The sequence below is a fragment of the Camelus ferus genome, chromosome 9, assembly GCF_009834535.1.
Source record: "Camelus ferus isolate YT-003-E chromosome 9, BCGSAC_Cfer_1.0, whole genome shotgun sequence".
NCBI classification, from domain to species: Eukaryota; Metazoa; Chordata; class Mammalia; order Artiodactyla; family Camelidae; genus Camelus; species Camelus ferus.
Window position 1 is genome coordinate 69,474,988 of NC_045704.1, and position 20,857 is coordinate 69,495,844.

A 20,857-nucleotide genomic window follows, 5' to 3' on the forward strand; every position below is an offset into this window, starting at 1 on the left:
TTTCCAGTTTTTGTTAGCAGGAATGTGGAAACACTGGCACCAATGAACGGAAGATGGAAATCAGACGTTGCAGATGGCTCATATCGTTAAAACGAGGGAGAACTAAATGCATACCTTGTGTAAGCCTCCATTATTTTCCTTTCTTAAAGTGGCCAAACCTACATCCTAAAAAATACAGAATTCCTATTCCAAAATTTACTCCTCTAAACTGAGTGGGAAAAGGTGATATGCAAAGTGAGTGAGGTTTAATTGCCATAAAGAAGCATGGTTACGGAACAAAAGCACGTAAGGACGTGAGGCTGTCCGGGGAACAGGCAGTTACATGGTAACAGAAAGGTCATAAATTCCCAGCTTGGTGATCAGGAATGTCAAATGGATATTTCCTGAAGGATCAGGCTACTTGTCTTCTACAGACAGAGCTATTTTTTTTTTTTTCTGACAAGATGAAACTTTCTTGTATATATTTCATACGCAACACTGAAATAGCACACAACTGCATTCCACACATCACTACACCGAAATGTCAAAAGATTCACTTCTCAGCATGAAAGTGCACAGTGACATAAATATGAAAGGGCTGCACACTTAAAATGCTGCATTCACACCTCGGGGCAGAGTCACGTGGAGTATTGCGAAGGGCGGTAGCACCGTCCAGTAACATACGTTAGGGGACTGAATGAAATAAAAGGAAACTCTGAAACATTATTGATTCTTGCAGATGGAAGATACTGCGGCTGAAACCACTCAGAGTGATGAAACAATCAACTCTTTCAAATTTTTGTTATAATTTGCTTCTTGTGCAATTACTTTGAAGATATTTCAATGTACTGGTTATTTATGTGGTCCCTATCTCTTCAGCACAGATTCTTTGTAGACAAAGTTCATTGAGATACAGGAAACTTCATTAGCATATACAACTCCCTTAATGGAAAACATATATTTTACATAACCTGCTGTAGAAAGCCACAATGGAATTTCAAATAGCTATTTGAAAACATTACCAACATTTCAGACCCATTGCCTGCCTAAATTTTTCATTGATTTATTGACCAAGCATTTTTTAATTAGCATTTGTTGAGAATATTACCCAAAATTGCTGGTATTAGTAGAATACACTTGAAAGATACTCGCCATAATTCTTTACATAAAATTCTCAGTACAAATGTAATGTTGAACAGTAAGACTTAACTCAGGTATAGTGCTAAAAATGAAACCTACGGAAAGTATCAGACATTCTCCTATTCTTATCTACACATGATTATTGTACTCAGAATGCAGGGAAATACCGATGACTGTGGTACTCAAGTTTTTGGAAGAAAAGAGATTCAATATAGGCATTGAGGAGCTAGAAAGCAGTGGAATTTATTTTCCTCTCCATAATTTTTCATCTAAATAAAGGGAGTGACAGAGATGGTCTTAGACTTGGTAACAATTATCTAGTCAAAGAATACACAGCATCCTGGTAAGAAAACCTTGGTAGGCTTGGAAGCACTCCTGATGACTTTACTCTGGAAACACCATGAAAAAGGGCAGCTCAAAAACAAGCGTTACCCAGTGTGTGATGACTTAGAGATGGACCAGTTTTTACGTCTGTGTAGTTTCATTAGACATTCACATTCCAAGAGTGTGAACTAGAGAGGAGACAGACAAACTGAAAGACATGGGAGTGGACTCAGTGTCTACGCCGTAACTGTTCACAGTATGGTCATACGAGAGAATAAGTCCAAAGTTCATGAGGCAAAGACTAAGTCAAATCAACTGGTCTCTCTGGTCCCTCAGTATACAGTAAGTGGGAAGGGAAAATGTTAGCAAAGTCAATCCCTGTGGGATATTTAGGCAAAACATGGAACTGTAAGAGACATGAATTGCCCTGGCAGCTATACACTGTCCGCGTGACTTTCAGAACCATGGCTGAACATCTTTTAAAATTCAGCCAAATATGAAAAGTCTTTAGGAAATATTGAGAAAAAAAGAATAGAAAAAGAAAATGAGCCAATTCTATCCCTTAATATCAACTTAACTGATTTGTTTTATCATGAAGAGAAAGCTACAGCATCGAGCTATTTCTGAGCCCAAATTCCAAGCTTCTGTGCTGTGACTTGAAAACATTCTGCTTCTTAGATGTTCACTGGGATGAGAGTACCGTGAGAGGATGGGGAGATAAAACTGTCTTGCCAAAGTTAATCCATAATGAGGTGAGGCACGACAACCAGTTATGAAAGAGAAAGTTTTCTTTGGCCATTCATTTCTTCTAGCTCTTCCCTGAACAAGATACAACATCTACCATGAAAATGCCTAAAGGTAGTTATTGTCCTGGGCATTGTCAGGAAGTAAAAAATTACCATAAAGGAAAATATCTAAAAGTAAGCTACTCACCTATCCCGATGAAAGCAGCTTTGTACCCTTCTTCTTTCAAAGTGCTAAGAGTAATTTCATTCGCTGAAAGGCTTTTACCACAAATTATCTGTAAAAAAAAAAAAAAAAAACACCTTTGAGTAGCTACATTTTGGCATTCAATTAATTAAAACCTGAATCTTCAACTTCAAAAATAACAAAAATTCGATACACATATACCCACATACGTAATTCCATATACACAGAAGTTTTTGTTTTGTATATCGGCTTACGTATACAAAATAGTGTATAAATAGAACACATATGTTTTACTTAAGGACTAAATGTATTTGAATTAAGTAGCAGAAAAAAGGTTAGTGTATTTAAAACCAAAGTCAGTAAACTTTCATAGCTTAATTAGTATGTTCAAGGCACGAGGCTGTTCATTTTAAACAATAAAATGATAAATGAGACAGTTTCTGCGTCCATGCACAGTCAAGATCTGTGCAGAAGATGTGCATAAATAAATATAATATATAACAGAATATGTTCAGCACGTCTAGAGGAGCTCAGAGGATGGACAGATTCATTTTGGCTAAAGTCATACCGATGAGAAAAAAGAGAGGTAGAGGGATTTCAATAAAGCCTTTTTAAAAAAATAGATAGGATTTTGATAGGAGCCATTGTCCAGGGAAGATGAATAAAGCCAGGAGTCAGAGGGTAGGCACTCCTATTAAAAGTCACAGTACTTTGCTCAGTCCTCAGACATGAGCCAATTTTCTGATCTTGAACCTGCTGACGGAAGAGGCGGTCAGGTCCCGGGGAAGAAAGACCCTGTAACACCCGGCAAGTCAACACTGTAATGATTCTTCTGCTCCTTCCCCCAGACGGAACGACGGACCATTTACCCAGGAGACCGTGCACCGGGGAAGGGGAATCACACATTTCAAGGACACCGGACACAGGTTCTTCCCTGACATCGATACCCGAGGAGCAGGGACGTACAGAGACCAGGTGAAAAATGGAGCCTGGGTAAAGTCTGGTTCACAATAGGCCCGAGGGGATCTCAGACCCAGCTAGCAGTTATTCCCAAGTCTCCAAGTGCATAATCCAAATTGCTCTACTGCCATCGAAGCAATCCCACACTGGGTCTCTGGCCTGCAAAGTAAGAGCCATTCTAGCTCTAAGAGCTGGGAAGGCCAGGCAACTTCCAAACTGTGGGCGAGGGAGTAAATCACACACAGTATCACAGCCTAGGGTGGATGGGGACGGAGAGATGGAGGTGGTCCATGCTATGCTTCTGTCTGATTCCCCAGTCCGGCCCTGCTAAGCCCAAATGATTCCTGCAGTCTGACTACAACCTGCTGCAGGCTTGACCCAGGGGCAGCCCTGCCTGCCGTTCCCGTGACCGCCGCGGCAGTATTTCCAGAGCAGGCCACTGCGTCCACAGGTGCGCGGCAAAGGGCCTCGGACTCGGTGAGCGCACGCCTCGCATCCCATGCTGGATCAGAAACAGTGCTCACTCACGGCGGAGAGATAAGGACGTTCACTCACAGGGTTGCCTCAGGAACGCAACAACTCTCTTCTGCAGTCACATACATAATCTAAAGTGACCTGGCGAGAGCTCAGAACATCACAGTGACCCATTGCCCTGAGCACACCATGCAGACCGGACAGCAGAAGCACGAGGCAGCTGGTAGGGCAGAGCCTTGAAGACGCGTGCACCCCAGGGGGCAGACGAAGAAGCTTACAGAGATCAGGGACCACCCACCTGAGCGAAGTGGAAGAGTCTGCTTGTCAGGGATACGCCAGCACGTACTCACCAAAGTAAAAGATTTTGCTGCAGTTTTACACCCATTTACCACCATAAAGAAGAAAGCAAAATGCCTGGTAGTTTTGGGGGGGTTCAAGGCAACATGTTCCTAAGAAAAAAAGTCTCTAAACTGCATCATAGAGCAAGAAAACACTGTATTCATAAAACAACAATCGCAACTGACCTGCAGAGAGTACTTAACTAAGTGCACCACTCTCTTCTAAACACTGCAGAAATGGGCTCCTTTCATCCTCACCACGGCCTTGTGAAGTGGCGTCACCATCCTGGTTTTACACGTGCTGATACTAAGGGACAAGAGAGCTCTGACAGCCTTTAGCAAACTCAAATATGCAGTCTAACTGCAGAAACAGCACGGGTAACAGCTGTGTTCTTACGTCTCTTGAAGTTAGAAGGAGACTGAAGGGCAGAGCCAGCACCATCCTGAACTGGCACAGAACAATACACTGCATGTGGAGAACTACTGGAATGCTGTGTTTCTGGAGTATAAAGTCCAAAGCAAAGAATGGGGAAAGAAACTAGGGGGAGAAAATGACCTGGAATATAACATAGAGGGACATTTTTGCTTTCCTAAAATAATTCTAATTTTATTGGCAGATAATTTTATTGGCAGATTGAAAGTTAACAAGCAGGGGACAACTGAGGTGAGATTAATAACTAGTATCCAGAACTCTGAAACGTATCAAATACCACAAAGTGAACTGGATCATTAAAGTAAACACATTATCAAAGGCATTTAATAGTAAGTATCTAATAGTGGATATTCCTATTAGAAGTAGTAGAATTAATAGAATTAGATTCTATTACAAGTATCGAATAATGAAGCTTTAGGATTATAAATTACTCTAATTTTTCAAATAGATGTTTTAAAATTAAACTAATTTTTAATCATAAAGAAAGAAAGCTCTAGTGCTTATTTTATGAAATAATCTCAATAACAATATATAATGAAAGTTAGACATAAATGAAAATTATAGGTCCAGATATTCTAAATAAAATTTTAGGAAACTGAATAAGAATGCAATTTCCAAAGTTGAGCAGTGGAATGCCCTGCCAATGGGTTCATCAGAGAAAGTGATGCTCAGAATATAGGTCTGATTTATTCACTGACATCAGCAAAAAGACTGAAGAAAGAGCTCCCATCCATCTTGAGGTGCTGCTTGTGGGCATGTGTGTACGTGTGTGTACATGCAATATGTGTATGTAAGTGCATGTGCTCTGTGTAGTTTGGCTGAGTAGTGGCATTATGTGATTTATCAAACGGGAATGAAAATATTCCAATCTTTCCACCCTGGTAGAGTGAACATGCCTCTGAGTTTGCAATACACAGAAAAGATGGACAGACACTTTGCATTTCTACAGTCTGTTTCCATCCTAGCAGGTAATAGTGTGCAACTAAGGAAGGAAAAAATTTGAATTATACTTTTGTGCAACAGAAACTGGAAAGACAAGTAGCATGACTCGTGGTGTTAATATCCTGGGACTGGGACCAGCCAGACTTCGCTACGCTGTGGACAGCTATTGTGGGGAAGGGGGAGAGTAACCATCACTGTGCAGTAAGTAGCTCCCAGGTGCAAAAGAGAACAGAGCAGCAACAACATTAATCAGTGGAGTGACGAGCACGAGGACTCTTCTCTGTCTGTGCTGAGGAATCTAGTCATGCTTTCCCTTTTCTAACAGCCTCGAACCCCCAAACACTTGCCATCAAACCAATAACCCATCCTCTGAAAGAACAAGGAGAAAGATCCTTTGACAAACAAGTTAAAATTCTGCTTACAGTATGCCTTGGGAAATCAGACCAAGATGTGTAAAACTTAAACTAAAACTAGTATTATCTGACAATTGTGGCTGACATACTATGAGGTCCTAATATTATTTGTTAAATATGTATGATTCTAGAAAAGTCACATGGCGTTCATTTTGTTTGTGTTTTTGTTCCTTCCCTCCATATTTTTATATATGGAATGTTTTTCTATCACGATTTTCTTAGATGTGGATTATAGCATATACTATACCTTCCTTTAATGGCTTTAGGAATATAGTCCTAGGTACTCAAACTTCCCAATGGAATAAAAATTCAGTCCACATCAAGCTCAGTGTACGAGTTAACTATTATTTCAGTAGAAGGGTTGACTATAATAAGCTCTGAGTCAAAATTCCACCCAATATCTACTTTGAGATTTGACAAAAACTTTCTTTATACACTGTAATACATCTTCATGTATATAATGATATCTTTAATGTAGGATAAAGGTCTACAACTTTTTAAGAAAGTAATGAAATGCTAGGAACTTTATTTTTATAAGGCTAGCATAACTCTGTTATCTTTGTGAATTCTTGGCAATAAACAAAAATAAATAAAGCAAAACAAAAACAGACTTTCAGTAGCTTTGAAACTCTACAAAGACAGCAATAGTATTTCACTATTTCCTGCTGAACTTCCAATTTTAATAGTCAGCACATAAGTAAGTGAATGCAAAAGAGAATTTTATAAAAGACTCAGAAAACATAGCTAGTTCTAGATGTACAGGTATAATAAAACATGATGCAAAACTATATACATTCCAGAAATGCAAACATTAATATAATTCAATGCATTAACTGAGTTAACTGAACCGTAATTTTTAAAAAGGGCAATTAAAAATGTAACACCTCTTTTTTATAAAAATAAAAGTTGACCACAGAAAATTTTAGAATTCTAAGTCTAAGAAAAGAAAACATTTATTCGATATGATTAAAACTGCTATTTCATAGATCTGAAAAGGTGCCAGGTATTACTGCTTTTATGACTACTAGAGATTCCAGACAATGAAATAGTGGAAGAAAAAATGTATGTACTACATACTGTACAAATAGGTTTCTTCTGACACAATATTTGACTGGAAAAATTCATTTTAGAATTAATAAGAACTAATCTGTCAAGTTATTAGATACAAAATAAACTGAAATTATTCAACAAGAAATTTAGCTGAAGAACATAGTTGGGAAGGAAGAGAATTAAACTAAGTCTGGATATGATGAGTATGATGTTATTTGGATAATAGATGTGCTCACTAAACTATTTAATATAGGACTGGAGTTCAAAAGATTGTTCTAGACTAGTTTTTAGCAAACTACTTGGCAGTAGTAAATCCTCAATAATTATTTATTGAATAAATGAAATAAACCTATTAGAAAGAGAAAAAAAGGGAAAAAATCAGATAATAACCAAGAGAATGCTAGATCATTAAAGCTATACATATATGCATAGAATACATCACACACTGCACAGAAGCCAGCAGTGTGAACCCAGGGAAAAACTCATTTCATTGCTAGGAAATTATTGTTGACTTTATATAATGTTAGTTGAGAGGTAAAAACAGAAGGCAGGTTACAAGAAGAATCTAGCGGTGAGGGAAAGGTGGTAACAAATGTAGAACACTTAATATCCATTCAAGAATAAAGTTAGTATATCATAAAAGATGTAAGTACTTCATCAGTGGATGCAAGCCCTCAAAGCTGAAGAAGAGTCTCATTGCTGTCTCTCTCAAAATTGTCTACAGAATGTATCACTTACAAAGCAAGTTTGAATACTTTATTTCCTTCACATTTTAAAACAACCTGAGGGGTGGACAAGACAGTATTAACCTTCTCCTTAACCTAGGTTCCAATTTTTTCTTAATAATATAATAAATTCATAAGGTTTAAAATTCAAATGTGCAAAATGGTGATAAAGCCCTTCCTACACCTTCCCAAAGGCAACTTATACGATCAGATTCTTACATATTTCCAGAGCTATTCTAAGCAGATGTAAGCAGGTATGTTTATACTTTACACAAATGGTAGTGGCATACTTTTACCTTTGAACAAATATTGACCAAGGCTAGGGACACTAATTGACTGTCAAGGTTATCTGACTATAAAATTAGAAAGTAGCATGATTAGAGGTGAAATGTACATTTTCTGGCACTCAGTTCATCGACCTCTACTATGTCTTGATGAGTTTCCTTATAAGAGCAGTGGGTATACTCTGATTTATGCAATATACCTTGTACTGTAAAAATTGAATGCAATGTTGCAATTGCTTATAAGATGAATTTAGAAGTGTCTTCAATTTCTGATTCATCTTCAGTTGGAAGCATCACCTACTACATTACTTTGAAGTTTCAATAATCATTTCCTTATTTAATGAGATTTAGGCAAGAACTTGTACTCAAAATAAAAGATACTTAAGGAACTTTTCAGAATATATACATAAACATTTTTATTGATTAATAATAATTTTACAATGTTGTGTCAAATTCCAGTGTAGAGCACAATTTTTCAGTTATATATGAACATATATATATTCATTGTCACATTTTTTTCTCTGTGAGCTACCATAAAATCTTGTATATATTTCCCTGTGCTATATAATATAATCTTTTTTATCTACTCTACATTTTGAAATCCCAGTCTATCCCTTCCCACCCACCAACCCCTTGGCAACCACAAATTTGTATTCTATGTCTATGAGTCTGTTTCTGTTTTATATTTATGTTTTGTTCGTTTTTGTTTGTTTGTTTGTTTCTGGTTTTTTTTTTTGTTTAGATTCCACGTATGAGTAATCTCATATGGTATTTTTCTTTCTCTTTCTGGCTTACTTCACTTAGAATGACATTCTCCAGGAGCATCCATGTTGCTGCAAATGGCATTATGTTGTCGGTTTTTATGGCTGAATAGTATTTCATTGTATAAATATACCACCTCTTCTTTATCCAATCATCTGTTGATGGACATTTAGGCTGTTTCGATGTCTTGATTGTAAATAGTGCTGCTATGAACATTGGGGTGCAGGTGTCATTTTGAAGTAGGGTTCCTTCTGGATACCAGGAGCGGGATTCCTGGGTCATATGGTAAGTCTATTCCTAGTCTTTTGAGGAATCTCCACACTGTTTTCCATAGTGGCTGCACCAAACTGCATTCCCACCAGCAGTGTAGGAGGGTTCCCCTTTCTCCACAGCCTCTCCAGCATTTGTCATTTGTGGACTTTTGAATGATGGCCATTCTGACTGGGGTGAGGTGATACCTCACTGTAGTTTTGATTTGCATTTCTCTGATAATTAGTGATACTGGGCATTTTTTCATGTGCCTATTGATCATTTGTATGTCTTCCTTGGAGAATTGCTTGTTTAGGTCTTCTGCCCATTTTTGGATTAGGGTTGTTTGTTTTTTTCTTATTAAGTCGTATGAGCTGCTTATATATTCTGGAGATCAAGACTTTGTCGGTTTCATTTGCAAAAATTTTCTCCCATTCCGTAGGTTGTAGTGTTTTTTTTTTTACTTATGGTTTCCTTTGCTGTGCAGAAGCTTGTAAGTTTCATTAGGTCCCATTTGTTTATTCTTGCTTTTATTTCTATTGCTTGGGTAGACTGTTCTAGGCGAACATTATTTGCTTTATAAAAGTATATTCAAAAATGTTCTCAGAATATATTTTTATAAAGCAAATAACCACCATTAATTCTATCTTAAACACTCTTTTTGAATGCTGAGTTTTCATAAATTTGTGTACATGTAGTATGAGTACTTACTATAAGATTTTTTGTTTAGGGATTTTGTGTAAATGTTCCATCACCCAACCACTGCCAGATAAAATGTAATTACAGATGTAAAAGCACAAAAATATTGTTTTGAGTGCTTCCCTTTTTATTGATTATTTTAATTTTTACTTCTAAATGCAAGAGCCATGAATAGTTTTTTAATCATTTTTCAAAATAACTTCTATGTGTACTTAAAGAATGTATTATGTAAATCATAGTACTTTGTTGATCTATTATTTTTTATCTACTATGGAAAGGTAATTTTTGAAACAAAATGAGCAATTTGTTCAAGTGAAGAGCAGAGTATGATATTTTTAAATTATAGAAAAGAACCGGACTATCTAAAACTATATTCTAAAAATAAAATGTATTAATTTTTGTCCGTGTTTAAAAGAACAACACAATATTTATTTCACATTACACAGGATACAAAGCTGTTTCTTTCTACCTTGCTGATTTACTGTTTATGTGGAGAAAGAATTAGCACATTAATACTTGGACATTATGCATATAATAAAATAAACCTCTGTAAGAAATTATGTTCCAAATTGTGAAATACAAATGTTTCAGAGTGCACACAACTTGCATGGAAAAAACATGATTAAAGAAACCAAATCCTTCTATTAGCTGCACTGAACCCCTAAAGCAATTTAGGAATTTGTTTCTTACAGACAATTAATCACATGCAGGCGTGCCAGATGAGAACTATTGATTGCCCTTTTCCAGGCTAGTGGCATTCAGACAGTAGACAGACAAATGCCCTAAGCAAGGAGAAGCATCTTTCTGCTTCTGCCTGGTGTAGCTTTTAATTGTTCTTTCCTAAAGTGTGTGACATTTTGCTGCTAATCTTTAGTGTAGAGCATACTTCTTTCTTTTGGAGCAATAAACATGTTAAGCATTCTGTTTTTCACTTACCTTTACACCAAGGTCCTTCATAAGCTCAATCTCAAAATTCACTACATCATACGGCAGCCGGAACTGAGGGATTTCAGAAGTACTGGAGAAAAAAAAAAAAAAAAAAGGAAGCATTATTTGTGAAAAAATCACTAGTTTTAAAACTGCAACATGTCTTTATTGATCAGTATTAAAGAAATGACTATCTCTTCTAAGAGTATTGTCATATCACATAACGTGAGTGTGAGGACATCCACATTGACAAAATATGATACGGGTTACCTAGAAACAGTAGGAACTGATGTGAAAATCAGTAAGTACAAACAAAGAAAAACAAATAATATTAGACGATTAGTCCAAAGCAGTTCCGATACTTTTAAGTCTATCACAGTATTTAGTTGACTTATTTACTAAAATTTTTTATAAATTTCTAAGAAAACAAAATCTTAAAAAAATTACTTGAAAGTGTATAATGTTTCATATCATATATACATGTATATATACCTACATACATGTATGTTCTATAACTATAAGTCTACTTTGTTCAAATTCAAATCTGTAATTTTGTATTAGCATGCTGTTAAGGATATTACAGGATATGTTTTTTTCATGTTTATAGTAAAACAATCTTTTAGGAAAGCAGTAAGTTCCCAAAAGGATACAGTCATTAAAAAGTAATCCTATTTGATATCAGTGCTCATTGTTTCGCACTTAAAAAAATACATGAGTCCTAAAATACAACCATTTCAACAGTTGGTAGTTTAGAGTGTTCACACCTAAGCTCAAACAACTTTTCAATACCTTATAGCAATAAAAAGGGTACATACGTTCATGAATATACAGCAATTCATGTATTCATTGAACTATTCATTCAATAAGCATTTACAAATACCCAGGCACAGTGCTAGCTGCAGTGATCGATGGCAAATTTGGCCAAATTCCCACTTTTAATAAGCTCTCGTTCTTGTGAGCAAAGATACATGAGCAGATCATTAGAACAGAATGTAGCACGTGTAATGAAGGAGATACATCCAAGCATTGGAGAGACTGATCTGTAAACTAAATAACTGTTGAAGACTGAACTTTCTGGATCATTCAGTGCAAGGTCTTTCAAAGTGTATCTGTAGTTTTTTCATTATTTGGTGACTTAAGAACTTGATTATTCAATTTATTTCCATACATCAATCAACAAGGCACCACGCTCAGTGCTACAGAAAATGCAAAGTACTGAACAGTATCGAATCAAGGCCTTATATTAAAGGAGATTTCCATCTAGTTAGGGCGTAAGATTACACATAAGAATGATTTAGGGGTGAGGTCAGAGATGAGAACCTCCTAAGCTGGTCTGTGGACACCCACACTACCTCAGAGGTCATCATAACGCTCTGGGCACCACGGAGGGCTCTGCCTTTGTAGGGTAGCAGGATCTGACCCTCAAAGACACACCACTTTGGAACAGGATTATTTTGAGCTGAAGACAATTGAGAAGAAACATACAAGAAAAGCTCTTTACTCCTCTGTTTTTTTGCCAAAAAGCAGTATGTAAATTTGCAAAGGTATGTCTCCCTTTCCCATACCAAGAAGGGCAAAACTCTTAGGACAAATCACCAGGAGACAATTCTGGATCCTGTCAGCCCAGAGATGGGCACCAAGAGGAATCTGCCTTACAAACCTTACTAAATAACCCTTACATTTCATTAGTTTCCGCCCATATTTACCTTTTCATAGTTTGCTGCTCCTAAAAGGACAAACTCTTCTTCCTCTGTCTTGTCACTTCTCGCCATATGTATTGTTCTTTGTTAAGATGCTATATAAACCTCATTTCTGACCCCCATTCTCCGAGTGACTCATCACCGAGGTCTCCTATGTGTTTGAACAATACCTGTGCTAATAAACGCTGTTTTTCTCCTTAATCTGTCTTGTGTTAGTTTATTTCACAAGCCCAGCTACTGACCTAAGAGGAAAGAGGGTATTTTTTTTTCTCCCTGTACCTTCCAAGACCAAGCAGAGAAACTTTTAAGTATTACGGATCATGCATAGGCACAGACACCCAGTCTTCACAGACCTGGGGGCCTGTGGGAGAGGCTGAAAATGGAGTAACGTTGGAGTCTGATGAAGGTCCTCAAAAGGCTGGACAGGAAAGCAAAAATTCTATCTAACTAAACCAACCACAGCAAGGTGAGGCTCTAAATACCTACGAACACACTGTGAGGCTCAGCACCTTCCTCTGACATGGGACTTTTATGGGATCCAAGTAGAAGTGTACAACATAAAAGAAAAAAAAAGCTATCGTAGTTCAGGCTAATGGTTCTAATTTCAGAAATAGCTCTGACAGAGCAGGTAAATAAAGTAGGAATAATTTTTCTGTTGACCAGAAAGAAAGGAAGAGACCATACTCAACCTAGCAAGAAGAAATTTGAGCAAGGAGAAATTCTGTTTAACTCTGAAAACTAAAATGGCCACCAGAGCAAATGGAATGCCAGGAGCTTCAGCAGCTCTGCTCAGAACCACATGCTGCCCCCAAAGCATCGTAACCAACGCTTACCCTAGCATGTGTGTTATGAATAAATGTGTGAAGCTCACATCTCCAAGCATCTCCTAATAGGAAATGAGGGTGATGTGAGATACTAAAAAGTGTTAGACTTGATCCTAATCAAGTAGGCAGGGGACAGGGAGGTGATTATTGATTGCTATAAATGTGAAATGTGACATATTTATATTCACCAATGGATGAGGTCAGCAGACAGATGGGCAATAGCACACGCACACAATCACAGTACAGTGTGGCAAGTACAAAACACCGAAAGTGAACAAGAGCGTTTCAAAGGAGGAAAAGTGCATTGTGGGATGAGAGAACCATGTAAGTGAAATGTGACAAAGGATCACTTTCAGATAAATGAAGAAGACACATCTCAAGATGGGGAAAAGGATAAGGAGGAGGAACAGAAGGGGAAGGCGGGAAAAAAAAGTACATGCTGTGCTCAGGGGATGGGGAATGGAGCAGAGGAGTGTCAGCAGTCTTTAGCAGGAACCCTACCACCCTGGATACCAGGTGAATCTCACCTTATCTCAGAGCTTTAAATGCCATCTGTATGTGATGGTGCCCAATATTTATCCTCAGACCTGAATTCCAGACCTTCACATTCACTTGGACATTTAATAGGTATCTCAAATTTATCATGCCCCAAACTGAACTTTGGTTCCCCCACCCTAACATATGTCCTCAGATGAGTTGCTCAAGCCCTAAACTTTATACTCTGTTCCTTTACCAGCATCATACCAAGTCCAGGCACAGGACAACATAGAAAGGTACATTGTTTTTAGACTATTTAAAGAGTTATAAAACTGACAAAAAATAAGCCCATTTTGTATCATCATCATGAGCTGGTAACTCTAAACAATGTCAATAATATTCTAAAAACTCTTTGGTAAAGCTAAATTCTAAATAATTGCTACAGTTCTATAGAGTTTCAGTAATATAGGTGTAAGCTTTCAATGATCCCTTTTTATTATCCATTCTTTAAAAACCATTAAGTTCTACAAAGAAGTTAATACGCAGAACTCCAGTGAAACAGGGGTCCCTGGCACATGCTAATACAACTGCAAGCATCCCGCATCCCAATGGCCTGAGGGCAGTGTGTCCCCACCCCTGCAGGATCACGTATTCCAATGTTTAAACAGCCGATTTGTCATTGATAAAATGACAACACATGAAGCAACGTGACTCTACTTAAATCCCATTCTTTTGTGGACCACAAGAAGTTTTTAATTTGTATTTAAAATTTAAAACAGCGAAACAGTGTGAGCTATACCTCTGATATTAATTTTTCATTTTGATTGCTAATATTTGATTTTATTAGAGTGAATAAAAATTATAATTACTGAGCATTACATGATTCTTATTGAAAATTACTTTACTGTACAGACAAGAGATTAAGCGTGTTTGAAAAAGTTCTTACTCCCGGTGCCAAGTGCTTTAGTTGCAGCACTGAACTGCCATTGTTACACCCTCCTCACGCATTTACAAACACCTGACACAGTCTATATTTGGTTTATTTTTGCTTTAATGTCTGCCACCTCATCACTAGAATACGAGCCCCATGAGAACAGGTACTTTGTTTTATTCACTTTTGTAGCTCTAGTGCCTGAGATAATGACCAGCATGTAGCAGGAGATAAATAAATAAGGAAAGAAGGAAGGCAGGAAGGCAGGAAGGAAAGAAGGAAGGAGAGAAAGAGGGAGGGAAGGAAAATGATCAGTAAACATCAGCTTATGGAGGGCTTTCTGTGCCATGATAGATCCTTTATCTTTTAGGTTATTGAGATTTATTGAGAGTTTTCAAGTAGAAATCTAATATAACCAGATTTTGGAACTACAAGAGAATGAATTTGAAAAAGGCAAAACAGGAAGCAAAGAGATCCACTTGGAGGTTACTGCAGTGGCACAGGAAGTGAGATTTTAAGAACATCAAAGAGGGAAGGGTAAGAGGATATTTTTTATAGTCACAGAATACAAGTGCCAGGATAGAGAAGAGTAATGCAGATACCTCCGTGTGTTCTGGTGACGCCATCACTGGGACAGCAAACTCAGGAAGAGGAGCAATATTGGTATGGCGAGGTTTAGGGGACGTGGCCAGAATTTGAATGTATGACCAGGGCAGACATAGATTTTTAAATAATTTGCATGTAGGTGAGAATTGAAACCATGAAAATAAATGAGATGACCCTCAAGACTGCACGGTGAGAAAAGGGGCAAAATGATGGAAGATTGAATTTAATTGGAGTGTTTACTTCCCAAATTTATCGTGCTTATAAAAACAAAGTTTTATGCTTTATATAGTGCCCTTTTAACAATCTAAAGTTTTGGAAGAAATTTTCCATGTGGCCATAAATCCTTTAGTACGGTCAGTGGGTTGCCCAGATAATCTGAAAAAAAAAATGTCTCTTGTACATTCATGTTTCTTTCATCTAAATGGAATTAACCAGTAACAACCCCCTTTCACTCTTTCCAAAGCACAGTTCTCATACTTTGATAGAGCTTTACTTTCGTTTATCATGACATGCATACCACACTTTCAATGTGTGTTGCATCACACATGTTCTCAAAATATTTCCTATTACTACAACTACTTCATCTAAACCCCATTTCTTTATTGTCAATCAACTTGAAATACAATAGACACAGTGAAAACATAACGTCTGAGACAGCTAAAGCAAAGGCCATCATTGTTCTAACTGCCCTATCTAATAAAAAGTCATCATTCACATATATTAATTGCATAGGGAATCAGAAAGTATATGTATATATACGTGCACACTTAGAGTCTCTTAACAGCATCTTGATATACCTTTATTATCATAATATCAAGTCTTTTAACTTTTTTAAACTCGTATCTTGAAAAAAGAAGCCACAGTTGAAAGAAAGCAAGGCTACTGAATGTTTTATAAATTCATTGCAACATCAGAAACAATCAATTGATTGTGTTCAATACAACAGGGATTAAGTCCTGGTTATCTTTCACCAACTCTAGTGATGTTTTTAAAAAGTGGTTCTGATACTTATACACCAGGTTTAAAAGCAACTGTTTGGATGCAAAGGAAAAAGAAAGATAAAACCTGACATCACCTCTTTAAGCAACTGATTTCAAATACAAAGCTAATTTAATCTTTTTTAGCCACTTTGAAGATACAAGAGAATGAGAGGCATCTGTAAGAGAAAATAAATTAACAGAAAAGTGTTGTGGTTGTAATGCTGGCTACGTTCCAGTGCCAGTCTTTATAATCCTCTAACAGTGACACATAATGCCACTACCATGGGGCAGTCCAAAGGAGACTGATTAAACACTTCTATTGTCCCTGGACACTGGGAAGATTCAAAGGCAAAGGAAAGAAAATAAAACAAAAACAGTTTTAAAAAGACATGCTTGGTCATTAACCCAGGGGAATCTGTCCCACTAAAATAGGTTCAGCAAATACATAAAAACACAAGTTTAATGCCAATTTATATGATTTAGAATGCCCATCCTGTACTTGAGTTAAAAAATAGAGATGCTAATGACCGTAATAACCTTCTACCAAAATTGTCAACACAATAATTCACAAACAGGGCTTCTTCCATCTTAGGCTTCTTGTGAAAATGCAATTACTGGATAAAAAGATGTTTCCTACTCTACTAGGCTCCACAACAATTAAGTTCATATTTTTTAAATTAGCCCACATACTCGTTGATGTGTATAATTGAAAAAAATGTACAATGTTTATACGTATGTTGCTAATGGATTATGCTTTTCCTAATTAATAAAGCTGTGGTAAAATGCCATTAAAAAAGAAAGTCTAAATAATTTCAGCAAAATAATGTATTAGGTATTTTACTTTCTAGGAAAGACATTTTTATAAAATATATGAAATACCTTAAAACTCATAGTGGTGAAATATCAATGCAGAAAAATAATTATTCTTGGCAATAAGCCTATTTATTCTTCAGTTTATGCTTCAGATCCTCTCTAAAGGGCCTTCCTACTATGTGACATTTTTGCTTGATGATTCAGTCAAATAGTCATATAGTTTTATATTAATGATAACTTACCTTGAGTTAAGCATATTGCCAGTGGACCAATATTAAAATTTATACATTTACTGATACGTATTTATAGGTATCATAAAATGTAAAAGAAGATTAAGCTCAAATTTTAGTCACAACTTGATTAAATTTTTTCTCTGTGATTATTAAATATGACAAATTTGCTGCTTTAAAATAGTTCAGTAGCCATCAAAACTTAAATGCTAAGTATAGCAACAGATAAGCCATATGGCTGTATTTTTATAATCCATGATTATCTGACGTAAGGTAACACATTTAGGGAAAAAAACAATAAGTTGAGTAACAGTATTAATTTACCACCTAGATTCTCATTTTTACATCAGTTGTTTTAAGGGATATCCACTCCCTACTTAAAATAAAGTTTATTTCCTTATGATCCTAAACTTAATATATGTCCACTATAGAGTTTCATTTATTTTGCATATGTTTTTTCAGATCATTTTCCATTATAGGTTATTGTAAGATATTCAATATAGTTCCCTGTGCTACACAGCAAATCCTTGTTGCTTATTTATTTTATGCACAGTAGTTTACATCTGTTAATCCCAGACTCCTAATTTATCCCTCCCCCACTCCCTTTCACCTCTGGTAACCAAGAATTTGTCTCCTATGTCTGTGAGTCTGCTTCTGTTTTGTATATAGATTCATTTGTATTATTTTTTAGATTACACATATAAGTGATATCATATAATATTATTCTCTGATTGTTTTTCACTTCATATGATACTCTCTAGGTCTATCCATGTTGCTCCAAATGACAGTATTTCATTCTTATGGTTGAGTAATATATTCCATTGTGTGTGTATGTGTATATACATATATTTTTTTTCTTAAAATAATCATCTGGTGATGGGCACCTGAGTCGGCCCATCTCTTGGCTGTTGTAAATAGTGCTTCTATGAACATTGGGATGCGTGTATCTTTTCAAATTAAAGTTTTCATCTTTTCTGGATATATGCCCAGAACTGGGATTGCTGGATCATATGGTAACTCTATCTTTGTTTTCTGAGGACCTGCCATACTGTTTTCTGTAGTGGCTGCACCAGTTTACATCCCTACAGACAGTGTAGGAGGGTTCCTTTTTCTCCAAACCCTCTCCAGCAATTAATACTTGTAGACTTTTTGATAATGGCCATTCTGACCAGTGTGAGGTGATACCTCATTGTAGTTTTGATTTGCATTTCTCTAATAATTAGTGATGCTGAGCATCTTTTCATGTGCCTTTTGGCCATCTGTATGTCTTCTTTGGAGAAATGTCTAGATCTTCTGCACATTTTTTGATTGGGTTGTTTCTTTTTTGATATTCAGTTGTATGAGCTGTTTGTATATTTTGGATATTAATCCCATGTCGTTCATATCATTTGCAAATGTTTTCTCCCATTCTGTGGGTTGTCATTTCATTTTGTTGATGGCTTCCTTTGCTGTGCAAAAGCTTTAAGGTTTAATTAGGTCCTACTTGTTCATTTTTTATTTTATTTCCTTTGCTTTAGGATCCAAAAAAAAAATGTTGCTATGCTTTATGTCAACGAGTGTTCTACCTATGTTTCTTTCTAGGAGTTGGATGGTGTCACGTCTTATGTTTAGGTCTTTAAACTATTTTGAGTTTATGTTTGTATAGGGTGTGAGAGAACGTTCTCATTCCACTGATTTACATGTAGCTGTCCAGCTTTCTTAATATCATTTGTTGAAGAGACTGCCTTTTCTCCATTGGGTATTCTAGAGAATTTCATTCATTTTAAATAAAGCGAACTCCATCCAATTTTTAAGCTTGGTATAAATATCTGAAAGTCACCGATACAAAGTATACATTTTCCATTTCAATGTATGAATCTTCATGAGAATAAAAAACTATGTGACTGAATACTGGTTTACAATAATGATGCTGATTAATAGCAAATACTAATAAGGTATTTATAAGATAAGTACTAAATAAACATACATTGAAATGGAACATTTTTAGTAGACTCTAAGATAACTGTAATAAAATGCAAAACTTCAAAGACTGTAGACTGAAAATATGTGAGCAGGACATACGTCCACGTACACGACTAAATGAATTGTCCAATATTCTGCGGAAGGAGGTTTCCCCATCACTAACTTGCATAATTTTCACATATATCTCCATTAAAAGAAAGATTTGCAGGGATGAAATAAGTTTTCGTATGATTGGTTCCTCTTTCATAAAATATTTTGCTGAGATTTCTCTTAAATTCATAGGACTGGACAGATAAAATTTTAAATAAATATTGCTTAAAGCCAACTGTGAATTTAAAGTGAATAATGAAATCAAAATTTGAGCATTTGGAAAAAGAACATTTAACAATACCACCTGCGAGCCAGAAGTTCCTATATGGTTACAAACCAACAATATTCGTAACTGTTTTGCCCCATCATTTCTGACGCTATGAACATGAAATAAAGTCGACATTACCTTAAACCACCCGCATATTCTTGCTTTTCGAATATGGTGATGTCGGAGTAGCCTAACCGGGCCAAGAAGGAAGCACAGCTTATACTCACAGGCCCAGCGCCCAGAAGGGCGATCTTTGCAGAATAGGCTTTGGGCATCGCGTCCGGGGGCAGCAGAGAAGGATTCCTGATTTGTGGGATATTCATTGCCTTGAACACCTGAGGAGAAATCAATTGGAGTGGTTACAATTTTTAAACCAACTTTTATATCTTCAAACATATTTTTAATGTTTCAAATCCAGTCATGCTTTTAATAGAAATAAGCAGTACATTTTAAGTATTAATATAGCTACTTAGAAATTATATTGGGTCAAGTCAATGCCAACTTATGCTTAACTAACTCAATCTCTGAAATTCCTGTCTGGAGTCGTACCTCCTCTAGGAAGCATTCCTGACTCATTTTCCCTGCTCCCAGCTTTGGGCCAAGTTCAGTGCTCCTCCTCCGAGCTCGCTTCGTACGCTACTAACCCAGGCTTTTACCATTATATCTGGTGTCACATTTCCCTGTTAGTCAGTAGAACATTAGTTGCTGAGTCAGAGAATATGTCATATGTGAAGATATACACATATAACTTATTAACTATTTGTTCTAAATCTGTTTAGAAACATGACAACATTGTGTGACCAGCAGTGAGCACTAACCTGGCACGTAATAGATATTCAGTAAATAATTTTTTGACATCTGCTTCTGGTTGAATTAGCTTTTGATGGATAACATTTCAAGTATCAGTTAGAAACACTGGAGAGCTACTGAAGTAAGCCAGACCAGAGGGGCCAAGATCGCAAAGAAAAGGGAACAAACAGCAGAGAAGCAAGATGACATTTAGGGGTTACTTTCGCCCTGAGGGAGTGAGGAAAACTATGAATCCTGAACAGGACCACAGCTCAGAAGAGACAGCAAGAGAGATTTCTGGTAATCTTCTAGAACCAGAGAAACACAGGTTTGGGGGAATATAAGAGGCCAGAAACTGGAAGCAGAAGAAAGTGCAGAAAAGCTTAATTCTTACACTGCATAGGACAAAAGGCTAAGAATCTAAATTAAAGACATTAAAGCCCAGGTCTTTCAATAACTAAGAACTAAGAAACTGCCAATAACTAAGAAAACAGAAAGAAATGCATATATAATCCAGTAAATATGGTTATTAAAGATGGACTTCAGAATAATTATAAT

The 20,857-nt window shown here is 36.5% G+C and overlaps 1 protein-coding gene across 4 annotated transcripts in view; it reads right to left on the bottom strand.

The window, feature by feature from the left end:
- The window catches only part of DPYD (dihydropyrimidine dehydrogenase), a 720,433-nt gene that overhangs the window by 495,042 nt on the left and 204,534 nt on the right, over nt 1–20,857 (bottom strand). For 3 of the 4 annotated variants that reach the window (XM_032487157.1, XM_032487158.1, XM_032487159.1), the window contains exons 6-8: nt 19,649–19,845; nt 10,639–10,720; nt 2,377–2,464 (exon numbers count right to left, since the gene is read on the bottom strand). In XM_032487157.1, coding sequence (XP_032343048.1) covers nt 2,377–2,464; nt 10,639–10,720; nt 19,649–19,845 — 367 coding nt within the window. Of the gene's footprint in view, nt 1–2,376; nt 2,465–10,638; nt 10,721–19,648; nt 19,846–20,857 lie in introns of those variants that run through there. The other variant, XR_004322677.1, reaches the window with a different exon arrangement.